At 48.5% G+C, this 13,167-nt stretch overlaps 1 protein-coding gene across 1 annotated transcript in view; it reads right to left on the minus strand.

Moving 5' to 3' along the window:
• The window catches only part of pola1 (polymerase (DNA directed), alpha 1), a 39,216-nt gene extending 26,536 nt beyond the window's left edge, over window positions 1–12,680 (minus strand). Inside the window, exons 1-26 of the mRNA XM_083666698.1 lie at window positions 12,592–12,680; window positions 12,077–12,195; window positions 11,852–11,948; window positions 11,632–11,712; window positions 11,321–11,436; window positions 11,074–11,136; window positions 10,834–10,935; window positions 10,539–10,689; window positions 10,219–10,378; window positions 9,790–9,962; window positions 9,540–9,652; window positions 9,189–9,302; window positions 8,789–8,863; window positions 8,550–8,688; window positions 8,122–8,276; window positions 7,883–7,967; window positions 7,601–7,662; window positions 7,222–7,311; window positions 6,829–6,945; window positions 6,144–6,319; window positions 5,931–6,060; window positions 3,815–3,928; window positions 3,584–3,677; window positions 3,284–3,408; window positions 3,002–3,151; window positions 2,769–2,891 (exon numbers count right to left, since the gene is read on the minus strand). Coding sequence (XP_083522824.1) covers window positions 2,769–2,891; window positions 3,002–3,151; window positions 3,284–3,408; window positions 3,584–3,677; window positions 3,815–3,928; window positions 5,931–6,060; window positions 6,144–6,319; window positions 6,829–6,945; window positions 7,222–7,311; window positions 7,601–7,662; window positions 7,883–7,967; window positions 8,122–8,276; window positions 8,550–8,688; window positions 8,789–8,863; window positions 9,189–9,302; window positions 9,540–9,652; window positions 9,790–9,962; window positions 10,219–10,378; window positions 10,539–10,689; window positions 10,834–10,935; window positions 11,074–11,136; window positions 11,321–11,436; window positions 11,632–11,712; window positions 11,852–11,948; window positions 12,077–12,195; window positions 12,592–12,640 — 2,973 coding nt within the window. The 5' untranslated portion in view covers window positions 12,641–12,680. The remainder of the gene's footprint in view (window positions 1–2,768; window positions 2,892–3,001; window positions 3,152–3,283; window positions 3,409–3,583; window positions 3,678–3,814; window positions 3,929–5,930; window positions 6,061–6,143; window positions 6,320–6,828; window positions 6,946–7,221; window positions 7,312–7,600; window positions 7,663–7,882; window positions 7,968–8,121; window positions 8,277–8,549; window positions 8,689–8,788; window positions 8,864–9,188; window positions 9,303–9,539; window positions 9,653–9,789; window positions 9,963–10,218; window positions 10,379–10,538; window positions 10,690–10,833; window positions 10,936–11,073; window positions 11,137–11,320; window positions 11,437–11,631; window positions 11,713–11,851; window positions 11,949–12,076; window positions 12,196–12,591) is intronic.
• Window positions 12,681–13,167: the final 487 nt, after the last annotated feature.

The following is a 13,167-nucleotide window of genomic DNA, read 5'->3' on the forward strand; positions in this document are numbered from 1 at the left end:
AGGCTTAACCCTGTGCAAAAACTAGCGCCCCCCCCCCCCGCCCCACCCTAATGACAGTCACAAGGGCTGTCTGACTGTTTTTAACCACAAGGACAGGGAATCAATTACAGGTTAATGGCTTTTTAGAGTCCCCCTTGCCTCAAAATATGCCTATCATCCTTTACCCACACACACACACAGGGTTTCAGAGATGCTGGTGGCAAGGCAGGGTCAGGGGTCAAACTAACCAGCATTCCAAAGCAATCAGCAGCTCCCCCTGACGTTTGTGGTTAACATGACTCGATTAGCATGACACACACACACACACACACACACACACACACACACACACACACACACACACACACACACACACACACACACACACACACACACACACACACACACACACACACACACACACACACACACACACACACACCTTAGGCCCGCAACTGTTATCCACTCCCAACTTCACCTGCTTACCCTTACTACTTGTTCCCATCCCTGTGTGATCTGTGTGTGTGTTTGTGTGATCTTTGTGTGTGTGTGTGTGTGTGTGTGTGTGTGTGTGTGTGTCTTCATGTGTAAGTGTGTGTGTGACCTGCTCTCTGCCCCCAACAGTGCTCTGGCATCCACACAAAGGAACCAAAAATAAAACTTTGGAGGACATCAATCTGTGCCGGACCGTCAGCCATGTAACTCTAGACGTCCCTCTTCCTCTTAATACCCCCCATCCCCCCGTAATACCCACACATACCAGGGCAGAGCAGGGGGCAGGGGCACAACAAATGTTTTCCCACAAAGGGCAGAGTTCAGACAGGAGCTGCTCTTGCCACACACACACACATAGTAGCAAGCACATACACAGACAAACACACAACACACACACAGACACACACAGTAGCGAGCACACACACAACACACACACACACACACACACACACACACACACACACACACACACACACACACACACACACAGTGAGACTTGGCTGAGGCCTGGAGATAACTGGGGGCTTTCCCCTTTCAACTTGCCAAATCAGATCAGAAGAGCTAGAGCCAAGGGGCTGTCATCTCCTCCTAAACCCAGGCATCTTAACCCTGCCTGGGCAGAGAAATTACTGTGGCCCCAGGACTGACCCTCTCCCCCAGAGGGAGTTAGGCCCTGGCTTACACAAGGGTGAGAGAAAGACGAGACCTCACACACACACAGACACGCACACACACAGACACACAAGGACCAAAAAGGGGGCATCACAAGTCCATAATATCACCATGGCGATCAAAGCATTCTGAGTCAGTAGTGTCCGTGCAGCATTTATAAATAAAGCTACTAAATCTTATAAATGGTGAGCGCAAATGTGAGGATTAAAATGATGAGGGGAGGGGTGTGTGTGTGTGTGTGTGTGTGTGTGTGAGGGGGGGGCGTATGGTGATACAAGTCAGCTATGGAGTTTCATACGTATATAAATACACTACAAAACACACTAAACATGCCAGCTGCCCTTTTTGGCTTGCGGGGGTTGGATACTACTTGGAACTATTTGGCTTTCATTGGACGTGTCTGAAGGGCTATCCTTAACACAAAGCGAGTGAGCTAGCCTTACGTTTCATATCGCCAGATTAGTCATGACCTTGGACTGGGAAAAGGAGGATTCCCGCGTAAAGCAATGGTAGTGGATGGCCAAGCCTGCCTTCCTAGTAGAAAAGGATAGCCGTTAGCAAATATCCCTGGGCTAAGGCTGGTGCTATCCCCACTTTCATAAAGAATACAGTAGGGTTTTGAAATGTAGTTATGATTAGATTAGATTCAACTTTATTGTCATTGTGCAGAGTACAAGTACAGAGACAACGAAATGCAGTTAGCGTCTAACCAGAAGTGCAAAATAGCAGAAAGTGCATGAACAGTATTTACAGGTAGTGCAATATATGATCAGTAGTAGTGCAGTATAATATAGCAGTGCAGTATAGCAGTATATGAGTAACAGTAGCATTATAGCAGAATAAATAGTTACAGTATGAACAGTGTAGCAGCATATGAGCTGTATAGGTAATGCAGTCTAGCAGTATATATGTATTAACAGTAGCATGAGGTAGATAGCAGAATAAATATAAATATGGAATGCCGTATAAACAGTATAAACAGGTATGTACAGTATGTGCAGTAGTATTAAAGAAAATATAAGGATATGTGCATTATGTGCATTATGAACAGTATGAACAGTATGGACAGGTATGTACAGAAGAGCAGTGGTATTGAGTAAGAGCAGGGGAGGGGAGTAATAGTGCAATTGTCCGGGGGGGGGGGGGGGGTTATGCTAAGTGCCCAGACATTGTATGAAAACTGGTGATGGGTGGGAAAGACCTGTAGTTATGTTACTGTAGTCATTGTGCTCTCTAATAGAGGTCCAGTCAGGGGGGTCTCTCTCTCTCTCTCTCTCTCTCTGGGGTACCACCACTGCGCCGGTTAGAGCTCATTAAACCAACGCTGGCGTGGTGAGAGAGTGTGTAGTGTTCTGTTGCACATACAATACCCCCGCACCCCACGCCTACAATTACAGCTGTATGTCATAGGCTACTACACACACTCCACTCCAGCACCTTGCTGTGTGTATTCTGATGTGGAACATGGAGTGGTGTATGTGAACGAGGTCTTGGAGTGTCCTCTAGTGGTCATCCATCAACATCTCATTCAGTAGCATATGAGACCAGTTCAGTGTTAATTTGACTGTGCATGTGAGAGAGAGAGAGAGTGTGTGTGTGTGTGTGTGTGTTACTTTACGTACCTCTCTGCCCTTGTGTGTGACCAGCGCGGCAAGCGGTTTGGCGTAGAATCTGCTAAAGCTGAAACCCAGGCAGCCGTACATGCTGTTAGCGGTTAGCTTCAGAGCCTTCTGCCTGATGTCATACTGCAGAGAGAAGTTATACACCATTTCATTAACATAAGGGGTAACATCATATGTGTGTGTGTGTGTGTGTGTGTGTGTGTGTCCACATGTGTGTGTCCACATGTGTGTACCTGTAGGTAGAGGTCAGGGTTGAGGTCCTGCTGCTTCATCAGCCCCTTGACCTGTTTGCGGCGCTCAACCAGCTTCCTGATCTCTTTGGGCAGAATTCCCATCTCTAGCTCCGAATCCGGAACCTCTGGAATCTCCTCCGGGTCAACCTCCTGTGGAGACATGGAGACAGGAAACAGTTAATACAATATTGCACGACAGAGACCTTCACCCACGAACAAATGGACAGCAAACACACATACCACACAAAGTATGCACAGACAGACAGACAGAGACAGACACACCTCAGACTTCTTGTGTGTGTTGCAAGCCTCTCTCTGTACAGTGGTGAAGCAGATGTTGAACTCTTGGATGATGGAGGGGTACAGACTGTTAAAGTCCAATAGCAACACAAACTTATCATAGAAACCTGCAGGCAGACAGACAGAGAGAGAGAGAGAGAGAGAGAGAGAGAGAGAGGGTTCAACATTAGGAGCATGGTGTTATTTCTATTAAAGCATATTGGATGACTGCCTTCATATTCCATTCACCCAGCTGAAGGTAAAATTGCCAGGTTAATGCAAACAAACACACAGAGTACTCACCAACTTTGGGGTCCAACACTAGCCCTCCTGCGTACGCTGCCTTCGCCCTTCGACTCTTCCCTTTCCCTACGTTTCCATCCTCCCCATCCTCAGCCTGACAGACACGGGGGGGGGGGGGGGGATGAAGCACCAGTTGTGGGGAAAGATGGGTTATTTGGTTCTATATAGTTTATCAGGCAAGTGTGCGATGGTGGAAGTGTGCGATGGTGTACGTCTATGAAGTGTGTGTACCTCTTGTGCCTTCTTGAAAATGGGTTTGTCAGGGACGATGTAGTTCTTGTCATGGAAGGCATGGAGCAGCAGGAACTCATTCCTCTCTGCGCGCCCGCCCATCAGAGTACGAGACTGGGGAGAGACAGAGGGAGGGAGAGAGAGAGAGGTTAGGTGGAGTAGTGGGGGAGGAGGGAGGGAGAGAGCAAGAGAGAGATGGTTCAGCAGTGGCAGCTGGTGCCAAGTGATGATTTTTAATTTTTTTATGAGTATGGCCTTATTTCTATTACAGCATATTGGATGACTGCCTTCATATTCACCCAGCTCAAGGTAAAATTGATAGGTTAATGCTATTAACATACCCACCCACCCCGGGCATGCTATTAGAATTTGCCCACCCCATCCAGCTGATCTGATCACCCACACACACACGTGTACGTGTCACACACAGCTTTCATCACTCTGCTTGTTGTATAATTCCTTCACTCATCCACACGCTCTTCTCCTCTCACCTTCTCCTCTCACCTTGTCCTCTCACCTTGTCCCTTCACCTGGGACCTTCACCTTGTCCTCTCACCTTGTCCCTTCACCTGGGACCTTCACCTTGTCCCTTCACCTGGGACCTTCACCTGGGACCTTCACCTGGGACCTTCACCTGGGACCTTCACCTTGTCCCTTCACCTGGGACCTTCACCTGGGACCTTCACCTTGTCCCTTCACCTGGGACCTTCACCTGGGACCTTCACCTGGGACCTTCACCTTGTCCCTTCACCTGGGACCTTCACCTGGGACCTTCACCTGGGACCTTCACCTGGGACCTTCACCTTGTCCCTTCACCTGGGACCTTCACCTTGTCCCTTCACCTGGGACCTTCACCTTGTCCCTTCACCTGGGACCTTCACCTGGGACCTTCACCTTGTCCCTTCACCTGGGACCTTCACCTTGTCCCTTCACCTGGGACCTTCACCTGGGACCTTCACCTTGTCCCTTCACCTGGGACCTTCACCTGGGACCTTCACCTGGGACCTTCACCTTGTCCCTTCACCTTGTCCCTTCACCTTGTCCCTTCACCTGGGACCTTCAGCACACAACAGCTGTCTGTTAAACCAGGCGCAAAAACCTCTCCAATAACCACTACACAACATAGACCCATGTCACAACATAGACCCATGTCACAACATAGACCCATGTCACAACATAGACCCATGTCACCATGTTAACGATAGTTAAGAAACTGAGAACTAATGCATGTAACCTACAATCAATGCTTACCGTCACGGAAACAGCAAGTGGTTACACCGGCGGGTCCAAGTGGCAATACATTAATCAAATCAAAAGCTCAGCTTGAATCGGAAGAGTTGCAGTGGGATAGCCTTAGAAGAGTTGCAGTGGGATAGCCTTAGAAGAGTTGCAGTGGGATAGCCTTAGAAGAGTTGCAGTGGGATAGCCTTAGAAGAGTTGCAGTGGGATAGCCTTAGAAGAGTTGCAGTGGGATAGCCTTAGAAGAGTTGCAGTGGGATAGCCTTAGAAGAGTTGCAGTGGGATAGCCTTAGCCAGATAGCTAATATTAACAAAAGCATGCAGGTTGTTGAGTAGGTTAAATGAGCCACATTAGTTAAGGAAATGAAAGGTACTTCAACTTACAAAAAAAAACATATAATTAACTCTCTCTCACTCTCCAGAATTTTGCACTAGAAAGAACCCTAAACTAGCTAGCCTATGATTTTGATTGGATTGTGAGAGATTGTGAGATTGTGAGATTGCCATCCTCAGAAGTTGCTCATTTTACAGTGAAAAAGCCAATAACATTTATAAAAAAATAAATAAATGAACAGAGTAGCGAGGGGAGTCACGAAATTCAGTTTCCTCGATTCCCATGAAGCATGCAGTTACCATGTTCAACCATTTGGGACTGTTGAGACTACTTCTATCTGAGCCTATTTCTTTGGTTTGTGTGAGCTGTTTGAGCCCATTTTGTGCAGCATAATTGAGCAGATTTACAGTTTTTGATTTTTATTTGTATTTTATTTCATCTAAATTCAAGGGAGAACCATCCTCCTCTTCCTCAATAGACCAGCCTCCTCTGTGGTTCAGATGTGTGTGTGTGTGTGTGTGTGTGTGTGTGTGTGTGTCTCACCATGACGTTGCCAGCAATGTTGGTGATCTGCAGGGCCAGAGGCAGCACGTTGAGCTCACACATGATCTGCAGGATCAGCTTAGCGTCTGTCCACGTCAGCTCCAACAGGTACAGCAGGTGAGGGGAGTCACTGAGATACAGAACACACACACATCACATAAATGCACACGCGCTCACACACACACACACTACACACACTCACACGACACACACCTGTAGAGGTTCTTGACGTTCTCCGGGGGTATGGTGGCTCTCTCGGTCTTCAGCACCTGTGCTGCCAGCTCAGTCAGATGGTAGCTCTTACAGCGAATCAGCTCCTTGGCTGAGATCTCCACGTCACAGACCAGACGGCCACAGGTGGCGCTCTTCTCAGCAAAGCCACTACGACCCTGCGGCACAGGTATCAGAGAGGAAGACTGAGTTCACTGGCCATCACACTGACAACATTAACACACACCCACCCCTAGCCCCTACACCTAAAACATACAGGACATTTATGTATCAATGTTATGGTTTACCTACATCTAGCCCCCTGATCAGCTAGATGGGGACTGGATCATTTGTGAACCACCACCACCACTTAGTGCTAGGGTTCTCCCCAGGATTTTTCAACAAGGTGGCGCTGGATTGCATTATCAAAACCAACCCGACTCACATTTATTTGTGTCAAAATGCAAAAAAAATACAGCTAAAAATCCTGAAACATAACGCTTTCACTTTTAACAACGGGTTCGATCAAAGGCGAACAAAGATAGTTTCTCTCTATTGAGCCAGGTCAACAATGAGGCCCAGTGCCCCTCCTACATTCTTCGGGGAGAACCCTGAGGCCTAAAAATCTGTGGAGTCAAGGAGAGAATCAAGGAGAGAATCTCCTCCGTCATCCACGAGTGCTCCTCACCCCTAGTTTGGGCATGGTGACCCTCCGGAGACGGCCCACCTTGGACCAGTGGGGCACCTTACACACAGTGATCCTCTGTAGGAGCACTTCCAGGTCAAAGCCGAAGATGTCGTGACCCTACAGGAAAGACGAGACGAGAGGTCAAAAGGTTAACCGGGGATGTGTACACTTCGGGAGGAACATTTTCATCATCAGGAACCAACAGCAACAATGTTGACAGCGTGTGTTTTAAATATGATCAATGCACACACCCAAACGTTCACAGCGGGTCACTTGAGGAGGAGCATCGTCACTATGAAGTAGGAATATGTTTTCAATGTCACTCTTATGTAGCTCATATGTAAGCTCCTATGCAGCTTGTAAGAAGGTGGCTTTTAGGGGCCCTTCACTCACCACCAGCACGTCAGGGTCGATCTTGTGCATCTTAGCCAGGAAGAAGGCCAGCAGAGTCCTCTCTGTGGCAGCGATCTCCACCTTACCATTCTGACCCACGGAGGCAGACAGGGAGGAGTACACATTGATGAGAATCTCAGAATTTCCAATCTCAGAAGGGCCAACGATTCCTCCAGTGGAGGCTGGTGGTGGAGGTAGAAATCGGAGGACGGGCTCATTGTAACGCACGGAACGGTATCAAACACGCGTGTTTCCTCATTCCGTTCCATGTATTACAAATGCCCCCGTCCCCCGTCCTCTACCTCCACAATTTCTACCTCCACTGGATTCCTCCTACGGTCAGGTCAAACAGTAGCGAAACGTTATCCAGTTAACTCACCTTCTTCTTCACGGCATCCATGAAGTCGTAGGGGAAGATGCAGTCGTTGGGTTTACTGACCACTGCAAAAGGTAGACAAAATGGCATCAGCAAAGATCGGGAGAAGAAACTCCCGAAACGTTCCAGTACGTACAGACTCTTTTTTTTCCCCCCTGTTACATTTCCTTCCTACCCATCTCTCCCTTCTTTAATGTTTCTATACATTCCTCTCTCTTTCTCAACATCACCTATACCCAATCCCCCCCCCTTCTTTCCTACTGAGTATGAAGCTCAGTGACTCACCACAGAAGTGGGTCTGGTAGGGGGGACGAGGAGGGGCCTTATCCAGATGGAAGTTGTGGTGGACCAGGGCAGCCAGGGACACAATCTGTGCACGGACAGAAAAGAAAAATAAGAATCACTGGTTCCGATCCAAATTGGATAAAAACATGGGACCTCCACAGGAGACCTTCTGAGTACATATCTCCAGCACATAAGGAGAACCAGATGTAAACCAGTGGTGATGTCTGTGCTGTGCTGACCTCGTTGTGGTGGGTCTTGGCATTCTGTACGGTCTTCATGCTGATGGACATGACCGTGAGCGGCGGAGGGGGCAGGTCTTTGACCACGTTGACCAGGTCACTCCTCAGGGCCACCGCCTCCACCTTACACCAGCTGATTGGCTGGCTGCTCAGCTCTACAGGGGAGGCAAGAGAGAGAGAGAGAGAGAGAGAGAGACGATTGGACAACGGTGACAATGGAGAAGTCACTGGGTGAGACAGGAGTGTGTGTGTGTGTGTGTGTGTGTGTGTGTGTGAACCCATGGTGTGTGAGGGTGTGCATGAGAGTGGATGAATGCAAGAGTGAGTGGGTTGTGCAGTTTGTATTGATGAACGACCTTCGGAAACTGCTGAGAGACTGTGAGGTGTGTGTGTGTGTGTGTGTGTGTGTGTGTGTGCGTGCGTCTTACGGGGAGTCTTGATCTCCAGCCAGCAGGGTCCTCTGATCTTCCTGCTTAGGAGGAAGTGCTCCAGGCTGGAGGTGTTGGTCCCAAACACGTGGGAGAACGTCGCCCCCTTGAGGTCGGTGGGCAGAGCAGGAAACTCAGCCTGCAGGAACAATACAGCTTGTTAAGACAAATGTTTGGTTCCATTTTGACTCCTGTGTGCGTGCGTGTGCGTCTGTCTGTCTGTCTGTGTGTCTACTCACAGAATATCTGACTTCCAGGTACTCGGACTGCGTGGGCACATCAGGAATCTCAAAGGCGTAGTGCTTCTCCACTTTCTATGGATGGAGAGAGAGCACAGAACAGTCACACACACACACACACACACACACACACACACACACACAGACACAGACACAGACACAGACACACACAGACACACACAGACACACACAGACACACACAGACACACACACACACACACAGACACACACACACACACACAGCGAAGTTTGCTATTTGAAACATTTCTAAGAGCAACCGTTAAGTGTGAAACAACAGGTTGAGAAGAGGCCCAGACGGCTCATTGATATGGAAAGACGTGGGTACAAACATACATAGATGTACTTGTTTAGAGACCGGCAGCTACACCACAGTACAGACCTTGGACTTGAATTTCATGATCCTGAATTTCTCAGACAGGTCGTTGAACTCCTGGTACACGTCCATCATCCCTACAGGCGTGTCTGTCGCCTGACCCGTCTTCAGGTTCACCTTCTGTCAATCAAAACACAACCGGCCAATCAGAATGCATTCTGTGTCACCACTGATCGATGAGGACAGGATTGGTTTACACGATATACTGCTTCCACCTGTCATGTCTTGTAAGATCAGTGTTAACAGAGGTAAGGAAACAAGGAAAGGAAACTAGTTGACGATTAAGAGACAGCACCCAGTAAGCACACACTCAGGCATGGAGGTACATGGTCATGTGACCAGAAACAGGAAACTCACAAGTTCGCGGGGCAGGAAGTACATGGTCCTCTCAATGTTCCTCACAGCCACACAGCAGCTGACATAAGCCTGGGCCGTCTCGATCCACACCTTACCAAACAGGTAGACCACCCCTGGAACACACACACACACACACACACTCATAACCTAACCATAGCATACAGAATAGGTATACCATTCTCGTGAATGAGATCATTCCAGTCTAACTCAAGGGTTCAGGCATTGGTTACTAGTACATAGCTGGACTCACCTGGTTGGCTGTACTGGTCCTCAAAGGCATCCAGCCAATAGAAGCGGAACATGAGCTCTCCCTCCGCTCCCTCGACCAATGGGAGGCGGCTGGAGTCGACCTGCACCTCCGCTGGAGCCTTGCTCCCCTCGCCCTCTTCTTCCTGACCCCACGACCTCCCCATCCCACCAGATCTGGGGGAGGCAGGAGAGAGGCAGGGTTACCACAAACACACACATGCTCTTTCTCTCTCTTTCACTGTCTCCTTCCCTCTCTCTCCGTCTCCATCGTGAGGCTCTTTAGGACAGGCACACATGGGTATGTCGACACTCTTGCTCACAGACACAAACACACACACACACACACACACACACACACACACACACACACACACACACACACACACACAGACAGGTATAGGCATGGTACACACTAACACACATCACTCACAGTAGCGCAGGATCCTGTGGTTCTTCTTTGGGCTCCACTTTAACAGCTGCTTTGGCCTCCCGCTCCACTTCCTCTTTGACCGGCACCTCGTCTTCCTGCTCGTGCCCCACTTCCATTGGCTCGTCAAAGTCCACCTCGTCAAACTGCAGAGAGTTGTCCACTGGGAGGGAGTGAGAGAAAGAGAGAGAGTCAAGCCATTCACTGGGAAAGACACACATTCATCCAAACTTGCTAACCCACCTCAACAGTAAACAACAAAACCAGGAGGAAAGAAAGAGTGAGAGGCAGTCAGTAGGAAGAGGAATTGACAGGTGTCTTACCCTCCTCCTCTGGCTCCTCCACCTTCACTCTCTTCTTCTGCACTGGGGGGGTGGGTCTTGAGGGAGGGGGGCGAGACAGCAGCCTGGGGGTCAGGTCTCCAGCGGGCGGGGGAGCCACTTTCACCTTTGACCTCAGGGCTGAGGGCGAATCCTGCCATCAGGGAAGTGACATTGTTACAACAGGAACCAGACACAATTCAATGGGGTCAAATATGTATGGCTTTGCAGAGAGGAACGACACCGACACAATGATTCATTCCTCATTGAATGGGTGTGTATCCATCCTATTGGTTACCTTTGGGCTCTGAGATTTGATGGAGAAAGGGTTCATGGGAGCTCCGAGGGACTTCTTTTTCTTCAGAGTGACGACTGGCGGGGGGGCTAAAAGTGATGGTTTCTGGCGGGAGGGGGAATGAGAGGATTTACATACAGGAGCTGGACTGAAACATAAATCAGCAACCTGACCCAAGACCGTTTTGGTCAACGTGGTTGTCCCACGAGCTAAATAAAGATCTCAGGAATTGAAGGTGCTGACCTCAGAATGTAGATCCAGCAGAATGTCCCCCAGTAGGTCGTCTTTGGACAGGTCTACATCTTTCTGCAAGAGAGCAAACCACAAGGTTAGGAGGAACGAAGTAGAAAATCAGCAGAAAATCTAATATGAAATGCATTTCCCACACGTCACAGTGATAACTGAGCATATGGCATCACACATGATGATGAATAACAGAAGAAAACACACAGGGAAGAGAATCTTGAGATAGTGGCACATGAACACACACCTCAGCTGGTTTTTTGACGTTGCTGTTCATAAAGAGGTTCTTGATGCTGTTGGGTTTGGTCACCACTGCCTTCTTGATGTTCTTCTTAGAGTCTGCTCTTTTAGCATCCGCTTTACCTATGCGCACGCACACACACAAACACACAGATAAGACAGGCTGGAGATACGTATCTATCTCTCTATCTATCTATATCTATATAGACACACACAGTACAGGTGTATACGTAAACAGTGCTGTTCTTCAGAGAAACAGAAGACCGACAAGATAAGTCACACCATCCCCTCCTGCCCCATCTATTTTCTGGTTCCTACCTTTATTGCCTTTCTCCACAACATCATCCTCCAAATCCTCGTCAAAGATCTCTCTCCCGTCTTCAACATACCCTGTTCCATCTGAGAAAGGGAAGAGAGGAATGGAGACACAGAGAGAGGGGGAGTTAATGAACAGGGAGATGGAGTGATGGGTAACAGTGTCAGCCACACTCTGGGGACCAGAGTTGAACTGAAGTCAGGTGTTGTCAGTAAGATTCACCGTCATCAATGATCCAGTCATCGTCCTGTCTCTCTCGCACCATCCGAGAGTACTGCTCCTCGTCCACCTCCTCATACACACTGGTAAACTCCTCCACCTGTGAGACAGACAGACAGACACGCTATTATACACACTGGTAATACCGAGAACAGAGCTATGCTACTCCGGACCCCACGACCCCCCAGGTCAGAGCTGAAACAAACGTGACGTGGTGTTTACTCTTACCTCATATTTGACCTTCTCCCCCTGCTTGGCTCTCTTCAGCTGTTCCAGAGCAGCCTTCCTCCCCACTTTCTCCTTCTTCTCCCTTCTGGAGCGGGTGGGAGCCAGTCCACAGGCATCTCCTGGAGAAAGAGAGAGAGAGAGAGAGAATGAGTCAGAAGTAGGAGAGTCTAACCAAGTTTCCATCGACATCACAGGCGACTGAAAGTGAGAGTCCTCAAAAATGTAAACAAAACAAAACTACTGGCTTCTCAATCTTGCCTGCCACGTCTGTCTAGTTTTATTGTCATAGAGTGGCAACAATACCAATAAGACAATTTCTAATGGAATGGGAATCCGTGAATTTGCAAGCAAGCGAATAATGAGAGTTCACTGACAGCTTAGCTAGCTAGCTGGCTACTTCGTCAGACAGCTAGGTGGTTGACTCGCCAAGCTATGTTTACTTCTCACTCTCGTAGGAGCGATAGCTAGCTACTTTCATGATATTCCTTAAGATCACATTTGCCCACAACACTCACCGCCGTCCTGGCTGTCCATGTCTTTGTCTGGGTTTGAAACCGGAGACATGAGTTTATTACTAATTTATTGACAACCTTTAGCTCTGTCTTGGAGATGCAACAGAAGATTCCGCGCCAAATCGCCTTCCCGGGGAAAAGTCAGATGTAGGAAGTGACGTACGGAATATGCAACCAATGAGAATATTGCTGAAGATTGTAGCGATTCTACATAGTAGTGCGTCAAGCGTCCGCGTGAGGGCGTAATAACATTTGATAACACTGGAGTAGACTAAAGTATGCACAAACAGACAACTTTCCATGCAATAGTCTAACGGAGCCTGGAACGAGAAAGATTCTTTTCTTTCAATTTCACGTCATTACAGTGCAGTGAAATGGAGCAACATTCTGTCTGGTTCCAGGCAGCAACACATACAGAGAATATTCCAACATTTCCTGCCTTGGGCCTAGATTGTGTAGGCCTATAATTTCCACTTGAGCCATTCAGTAATTCATTTGTAGGTTAATCACACACACACTGGGCAGCTTTGTTTAATCTGCGTTCATGACCCTAACCCCCCAAGCAGATCACCCACCTAC

This window comes from Argentina silus, assembly GCF_951799395.1.
Source record: "Argentina silus genome assembly, chromosome: 1".
Lineage (NCBI taxonomy): Eukaryota > Metazoa > Chordata > Actinopteri > Argentiniformes > Argentinidae > Argentina > Argentina silus.